We start from the raw sequence: 8,633 nt of genomic DNA, 5'->3' as shown, positions 1-8,633 counted from the left end.
GGACTCTGCTCTGCTAAATGTGCTGGTGCTCTGTTTGTAGATTGTACCGTACAATACACAGGACAGTTAGCTTTGTTTCCTTTTGCAATTCATGCAGTCTGTCTGCATGAGTTGGTGTCAGACACAATAGCTGCTGGTAGATTGCATCATCAGCTAATTGTGACCCAGGAGATCCCCTTCTCTGGCAGGCGAGCGAGAGGGGCAACCACATGTGTGTATGTGTGTGTGTGTGTGCGTGCGTGCGTGCGTGCGTGCGTGCGGCTGAAAACCCACTGTCTCTGCTGCTGCTGCCGATTCTGCCGCTGCTGCTGCAATCACCTGCAATCCTTTCAACGCCTCGCCACTCCTGCTGGTTGCCTGGAGACGGGGTCGCCTAGGCCACAGAGCTAATGATGCTGGGAGAGGATGAGGAGGAGAAAGATGGAGACAAAGATGCAAAGAGAGGAGTGGGTATAGAAAGGAGAAGGGGAAGGGGGCGATGATGATGATAATGATGATGATGGAGTCGAGGGTGAAATTCATGATGTAACTGGGAATCCTGCTGTGTGTTAGACATTTGCATCTCGTTGAAGTGCCCTTGTGCAGGACACTGAACTCTCATCTCTGGATGAAAGCGTTTCACTAACAGCGAAATCAGAAACAAGGATGGCAGATGGAGGGAGATCAAACAGACATTTGCAACCACGCGTCGCATTGTCAAAGAAAAACAGATTTTAGCGTTTGTTTTTCACTTTCTCAGCTCACAGCTGGCATCAACAGGTCAGCTTCAGAAGCCTCAGGAACAACAAAGGCACAACATCTAAAAAAATTACACTCTTGACACACCGGTTCCTCATGCTTGTGTAGTAGAAAGCATTATTGTGATGGCAGTAAAGATGCAAGAAAAGCTCTGAAAAAATCTGAAGGTTTGTCACAAAATATTAAACTCAGAAGTCAATAGTAGTAATAGTAATAGTCTGGGAAAGCTTGTAAAATTCTAATTTATTCACCAGATTTACAATTAAAGCTGAAAATGACATATGTAACTCAAACGCCGTCTTGTAGTTTGGTCACCACATACATTTTTGTGTTTCTTTGAAATACATGAGATCCTTGTTTAGTTCCAGCTTAATTCTTTATTCTCTGGACTGGAATTTGGGCTTATTGGTTAGTTGAATGCACGGGATGTGTAGCTAATCTTGGCTTAATAAAACAGGATTCAGACTTTTAAATTATTAAAAACACTTCCCTAAAAATGGTTTCCTTGCCTCATACCAGAGCAGAGATTTTCCTGCTGCGGCAGGAAACTGAAGCAACATGCTCGAGTGGTTCCACATCAATGCTCCATGATGCTTATAATTGTATAAAGCAAATGCTTTAACCAATAATGAGATGAACTCTTTTCACATATTTTAAAACATTAAATTGATGTTTGAGTTTTATGGTTCAAAATTTGAGCCACCGACGTCAACAAAGAACCTTCATTTTTCTGTGTGCGACACCAGCAGGAGATCAATTTACATAGACAACATGGAGGAGGGAGGGAGGGAGGGGGAAACAAAATCAGCAAAAGACCCACCGCTGGGTTGACACAGCAACAGTGTCAGCGATTGCTCACCTTTGCACCATCCCGCAGTACGTGTCTGTGTGTGAAAAGGGAAGAGGAGGGGTGGTGAGAGCGTTGGAGACCTGCTAATTGATTTCATGTCTCTGGAAAGTCATTTCATCATCCTTGGTGTTTTTAACCCTTGTCTTACGACAGGCTTACAGCAGTCATTCTGCACTGAGACTCACAGTCCTCTGGGAAATTAGAAGCTCATGAGTGAGTGAGTGTGTGTGTGCTGAGGAGAGACAGAGGGGATACATGTGAAAGGAGTCTGAAAAATGATGCAGGGATTGTTTAGGATGATGAATAAAGCAAAAACCTACGTATGAGAGTTTTTCTGCACACCACAGAGATTTAATTGCATCCTAATTGTATGAGGCACAAAAGAGGGAGCAAATATTACAGAGACTACAAACATACCGTAAAACCCAACACACTGGTTTGATTTTTGCAGAAGACTTGTTTTACTTTTAGGTTATTTATATACACATATATATGAATATTTGAAATGACAGTTATTAGAGCCCAACTGATATATCAGATGGCAGATATTGTCACCTGATATTGATCTATTGGTATCAGTGTGTATGTTGCCCAACATACACTGATTAGAGAACTTTCTTTTTGGAGACTAGATGCAGAAAAAGATGCTCGGGATGGTTACATTCCCATTGATGTTTACTCTGTCAGTGCACTGATGCCCTTAAACTGTAACTATCCTGCCTCCATTATATATCTTTGTATAAATACTGGATAAACACATTTGAGGGATCACTGCAAAATTGGCTGATATATCAGTATTAGAATGTAAAGCATGAGTTGGGCCCTATTACTTAGGTGTAACAAAGACAAAAATGTTCCTTTTTCAATCCAGAATTAGCCAGGAAGGCATCCTGATGTCTTTGAACTTTCAAATTTCTACATGAATGCTTATGTGGAAGACAAAGTTTGGTGTGAATTTGTCACTAAAGAAGAAAACCAGGTTATGCAGTTATTCCTCTATGGGTGGAAGTCACGCACAGGTGTGTAAAGGTATGTTGGAAACCTTTCACCCAATTTTGACACACCTGGTGTTAAATGTTTTTGTTTGACCGCTGTGAAGGCGCGGCATGTGTTGTGTAAGATACGATATGTTTCTTCAAATCCTTGTTTTAAAAAGGTTAAACCATGTGGATCTTCTGCCTGTTGCTTCTGTTTTGCCAGCTGGAACCCTGGACTGTAGTTGTGATTGTTCAGTGGCACACATACAGATCTTCTTAAAGCATCTGAACTGATTGTCAGGTTGTTTCCCAAGAATGTTATCTTGCCAGGTAGATGAGATTCCAGAAGTGACAAACCATCTGGTGTGTCAGGTCACCAAGAATGTATCCTAACACAGCTGATAATGTCGCAGGCATTTTGAACTTTGGAAAAACAACTCGCTAAGAAATTTGACCTCCTGTGTGTGCTGTTTACTTGTTCAGGGACTTTGTGTACTCTCTCTACGCTCAAGGCAGGAAATGACAGACAAGAAATTCCAAAGAAATTTGCATTGCATGCATGACTCAATAACAGGAAGTAATTCTGGTTGGGGTACGCTAACTGTGTGTCATTTGCTTCTCCCTTTTTTTAGTAACATAACTCTAAGTTACACCTCATGCGTCTCTTGAAACTGAAAAACAGAGAAATATTATACATTGTGACAAATTTTATTGATTTGACAAAGCACCTAATGACAGATTTGCTACAATTGATTTTCTGAATGTTTTTGGCTACATGATGGTACCATGAGAAGCTGAGAGAGTCACAGGACAAAGTGTTCTAACATTTCCAGTCAGTATAACAATGAAGACATCCATCTTCATGCCTTGAGCTAAAAGGCTATTCTGTGTTATAAATAAGTACAAGACAACATAAATATCAAGAACTAAAATGTTTGAACAATAAGACAAAAACTGCACCAAAACATTTTATGTATTCATCATGCTTAGACATAACTTTTCAAAACACTTTGTACTGTAAAGCTCTGCATTCTTATGTTAGCATCCGTATCTACTTTTAACTTCTAGATTCACCACTGTCGATTGTTCACACATATAAAACCACTTAAAAAACAGTCAGAACCAAAAGGTAGAAAATAAATGACAAGCTCCATAGGGCATAAATAAGTTACATTACTAGGTCATTAGTATATAAGGCATACAAAACAACATTCCACACATCAATGCTGAGGTTAATATAAGAAAGTGTCAGTCAGTGCAACAGTCACACAATGTATAAAACCTTTTGAGGTACAAGGTTGTTCAACTTGACACCGTACAATAAAGTTGGCCTAACATCAAATTTCTAATTGGCCTAAATCAAAATCACTGTTGCATTGCAACCAATCACAAGTTCTCATCCAAAAAGGAAATTAAACATTCAGTGTTCAAGACTTATTTATTTGAAGGCACCGTCCAGATACGCCCGCATCCTCTCTCTGTGGGGCTGGGTAAAGCAGTGTCCAATGGCCTGCTCTGTTTCCTGGATCCGCCTCTTGAAGCGGTCCCGATCTCGCGCCATTTGTTCCCAGTGTCCTTTACGAGACGCCTGTCGAGCAAATGGCCAGGTCTGCATAACATGGACTTGAACCAGAGGAGAAAAACGCACCTGAAATCCAGAAGACATGGAGACAAAAGTTCAATACATTTGGTTAAAGTGATCATATGATGTTTGTGTGCGTCTTTTAGTTTTATAAACTGCTACTGATTCAGGTAACTTTTTAATTTAATTAATTTAAAAGTTACTATTTTTATGATTATTACTAACCAAAGCATCAAAATCCATGGGATGATACTCTAGAAATTAAAAATAAAATAAAACTACACAACAAACATCATGTACTTTCCCAGCACTGACAGGCGTGTACTTAGACCAAGACTGTCACTAATTATCTGCCCGAGGCTCGGTTTTTGGCGCCTGATGTAACAAGGCTTTAATGTAGAAGTAATTCAAAATGACTCTGCAATACTGCCGCAACTTCATTTAGTCCATGAGGAAGTAAAACTCTCTGCTGACTTGCGAGGATCACATGACTGGCTTAGTCATGACGACCACCGGCGTTGCTAACCAACAACAAACAACAACTCAGTTTAGTACACTGAGCAGGGCAGTAGCAGTAGTCAGTGTCTGCTGAGCCAGGAATCAACCTTCGTCCTAGACTTACTCACACGAGGGTGTTAAAGTCAGCAGAAGACACTCCCTTGATATATGACTTCCAGTTTAAATGATTTGATCTACATCAGATTAAAGGAGAGTTGTAACATTTATTTAATTCTTTGTCTTGATGTATAAAAGCTCATTATAACTTTAATGCTGCATCTAATCCTGTCTGGCAGTTTAAATATGAATTAGTATAGATAGTGACCTTTTTCTCTGTGGTGCTGTCCTTGCTTTTCTTCTTGTCTTGTGTTTGTCCTGGTCTCTTCCAGGGCACCAGGGTTTTGTCTGGATGGGAGTGACTCTTTAAATGTCTGTCTGGCAGAGTGGGCTTGGTGACTTTGGATCTTCTGGGCATTTTTGCCCCTTTTTCACATTTCTTGCCCTTGGTAGGTGATTTTTTTGTGTGAACATCAAGGGTGTCTTGACCTTTTCCAGATTTGAGTGTTGTTGTTTGAGAGCTCTGGAGGCAGACCTGGAAGTTGAGAGGGTGGTACGGGTCATCCTTTGTGCAGAGAGATTTCCATAGCTGCTCCTCTTCGTCATCCTCCTCTGTGTCTGTGTCCAACTTAGAAGGAGGTGCAGGATGTGGGGCCTGTTGTTTGGAGACTGTGGTGGTGTTTTGAGGTGCTGTGCTAACTGTACACGCTGTAAAGCACATGGGATTGTAGGGGTCAGGACTGCTGAAAAACTCCAAGAGTCTTTCACTCTCTTCGTCGATGCCGGGGGTCGAACCATCAGAACTGGCCCAGCTGCTCCAACTGCTTTCACTGTCAGAGCGACTGACCCAGATATTCAGGCCTCGAGGCCCCAACATCTCCTCGCTGGTCTTGCTCACTGACATAAAGTCAGTATCACTACTGTCCCTTGTTTCGCTTTTACTTCTCCCCATGTTTGTCTTTGTTGAAATGCTTGCAGAGAAAAAGAAGGGGTTGTAAGGATCACTAGATTTTGACAGAGACTCCCAAAGCGCTTTACTTTCCTCACTGTCAAATTCTACCACGTTTGGGTCTTCCTCACTGCTCCAGTGAGAGCTTCTCTCCTCTTCTGAAGTGTCCTGTTTGAAAATGTTCTCTTTTGAATTATCCTGTTTGAAGCCTCTTTCGCTACTTTTACGGCAGGCGTCACTTGAACTGGAGCTGTCGTTACTTGATACAAAGATGTTCCACTCGCCTGGGAACCCCATTTTCCAGCTGGATTGGTGTCCAAGAAAGATGCCGTCTTCTTTGCCAGTTGTTCTGGACACAAAATCATCCACTAGTCCGCAGCACAGGTCGTCAGCACGCAGACTGGACAGCAGGGCCTCAGCAGTGGATTTTCCAGCAAAGGGGTCGCCAACATCCGCACAGAAGTTAGAGAGGGGATTGGAACCTCCAACCATCACGCCGTTGTCTCCGTCAAACAACGAGGAGAACAGGAAAGATTCAGTTGGGTTTGCAGCCGTGGTCATGTGCTGGATGTGTTGACCTGTCTCGTCCGTGATTCTTACGTGAACTTCAAACCTGAACATCTGGAAAACTGGAAAACCAGAAGAAAAGTGTTAGAGTGGATTTAAATTAAAATATATTTTTTTAAAGTTACATTCTGTGTTATGTTCATTATCATCTCCTTTATTGCTTCTTTGAGTACTTAGTTATTTTAAATAAAAACCAATTGCTCTGTGCTTAAAGACCATAATAGAACCATGACATGGCTGGGTGATATAGGAAAAATATTATTACAATCAGAACTTTACTTTGATATAAATACACAGTGCCCATTTATGCCACCTAGTGTCACTTTTAAGTATTTCTAAATCTGACAGCAGAACTGTTTTTGTTTGTTTGTTTTATTGATTTTTAACCTGATAATATTTAAATCACTATGGAGAATCAACATGAACTTGATGGTAATTGATGTGATAGATGGATGTAGTAGTACAATGAATGGATTAAAGGTACACTTTGTAGTTTTGGGGAAGAAATGATAAGATGAGAAAATCATTGTTTGCTGATCTTTTTTTCAACGCATAAACTGACTTAATAAACAAACTGTATTCATTTACATGACTTAATAAACAATGTAACATTAAAAAGGACAACACACTTTCATACTGTTTTACTTTGTTGATATGTGGCGGACCCTGCCACCTTTGTAGCTTCAAACAGTGTTCCGCGGAGAACAGATCATATAGGCCTATTCAGTTATGTATAAAATAAATATTATTGAGTTTGCATGTTTACCTCATCCATATTGCAAATCCTACAATTTTCGTATTAAAGTTTTTCTCCAAAACTATATAGTGCCCCTTTATGACGAAACACACGACGAGAGCTAGTTTATGCTTCTGAAAAATAGGTAATGACACCTAAATTGATCTTGTAGTTAAAAATATATTATTATTATTATTATTATTATTATTATTATTATTTATTATTAGGTATGATAATGAATGTGTATATTGACTTTACGTCGTGTCCTACAGTATATCAATAAACAAAGGACAGTATCGTACAGTTGGCGACTCAACGATCCCCAACGGTCAAATACAGGAACATTAACGTTAAACCACAACTTTTCCACAGTAATGGCGGGAGTGAACGCAAATAAACAAAGACAGAACAACAAAGTTTTTCTATTTACTTTGCTCTTACCTGACATGAAAGTGTAGTAAATGACCTGAACCAGCAACCGAAGCTGTTCCCACAGTACGGTGAGTATTTGTTTAGTCCAGGGAAGAAGCGCCATTCCTCCGCTACCGAACCTCTCCATCGCCGCCCGCTCAGAACCTTTATCGGGACCAACAATCGTAGCCATTTTTGCTTCTCTCCTCTCGGCTTGTGGCGGTGATGTTACGAAAAAAAAACCTCACGTATTCTGATATTCCTCGTCGAAAACAAACAGATTTCGCGTATTTGTCAGTGACAGATAGGCGTCGATGTGCTGTCGCTTCATTTTCCGGCAAGTGTGTGCCATTTTTCGATCTCCTTCGTCAAATGCACTCATGTATTTTCTCCATGTTTCTCTGTTACGTTATCGTCGTTGTTGTAGTTTAGGCGAATGACTCGTTGTTGCAACACTATCTGTTAAAAGACACAGGCGCCGTGACGTAGGCGGCGCTCTGATTGGGCACAGCGAGCTACGTTTACCGAAAGTCCCGCCCACCACGTAAAAAACATCTCCCACGAGTGACGCATGGAAAGTGCCCGTAATTTCCTCGGCCATCCTCTCAGATTAAATGAAAACGAGGTTTAAAAAGCGAAATAATGGCAATATTGTGGGGAATTCTGAAACACTCCCAGCGAAATTTCATTTTCTATGTAACATGATTTGTTTGAATTTAACAATCCCTCATACAACCAGTGTTACTTTAAAAATGTAGTAATGATAGTATTACCTGTAAAGAAAATAAAAAAAATGGTAAAGTAATTAAAGCATGAATGTATTTAAGTAATGCAACTTGTTCACTTTGGGTTAATATTGGATTACCTCAACATTAACATGTGAATAAAGACCAAAGAAAATATAAATTACTTTCAATTTAATAAATTGTGCATTTGTTTTTAGAAAAATTACTGATATTGTTCAACTCATGAAGCAGTTGTGTGTGCATGAGTAGACAAGTGTATCACTTTATTTAAAAACAAATTGTAATCCTATTTTGAAACATTTCAATGAATTTTTTTTTCTGTAACTTTACAAGTTAGTTTTTCAGTTCTTCTTTTTGTATCCCAATTACAATATCCAATTACATGTTTTCACTCACCCACTAGTATGCATAAAATGTATGCGCAATATCCAAGCCAAAACTAATCGTGAAACTATTGGCTAACCCATTTCTTGTTGAGATTTCATGATAAACAAAGTATTCACTAGACAGTAACTCATAGTA

General features: G+C 39.9%; 1 protein-coding gene across 1 annotated transcript; it reads right to left on the bottom strand.

Moving 5' to 3' along the window:
- Positions 1-3,257: 3,257 nt before the first annotated feature.
- LOC115586667 (protein phosphatase 1, regulatory subunit 15B-like) lies at positions 3,258-7,820 on the bottom strand. The gene is made up of 3 exons (XM_030425886.1): positions 7,396-7,820; positions 4,971-6,280; positions 3,258-4,213 (listed from the first exon to the last, which is right to left on the bottom strand). The coding sequence occupies exons 1-3, from the start codon at positions 7,556-7,558 to the stop codon at positions 4,004-4,006; spliced, it is 1,683 nt and encodes a 560-aa protein (XP_030281746.1). The 5' UTR covers positions 7,559-7,820; the 3' UTR covers positions 3,258-4,003.
- Positions 7,821-8,633: the final 813 nt, after the last annotated feature.

The sequence above is a fragment of the Sparus aurata genome, chromosome 8 (genome assembly GCF_900880675.1).
Source record: "Sparus aurata chromosome 8, fSpaAur1.1, whole genome shotgun sequence".
NCBI classification, from domain to species: Eukaryota; Metazoa; Chordata; class Actinopteri; order Spariformes; family Sparidae; genus Sparus; species Sparus aurata.
The sequence above is the reverse complement of the archived record's forward strand: the minus strand, read 5'-3'. Positions and strand labels throughout refer to the sequence as shown.

Coding starts and splice junctions, on each gene's coding strand:
- LOC115586667 (XM_030425886.1), bottom strand. CDS start 7,558: ATGGCTACGATTGTTGGTCCCGATAAAGGTTCTGAGCGGGCGGCGATG. Junction 6,281..7,395: donor TTACTACACTTTCATGTCAG/GTAAGAGCAAAG, acceptor CTGGTTTTCCAG/TTTTCCAGATGTTCAGGTTT. Junction 4,214..4,970: donor ACAGCACCACAGAGAAAAAG/GTCACTATCTAT, acceptor TCTGGATTTCAG/GTGCGTTTTTCTCCTCTGGT.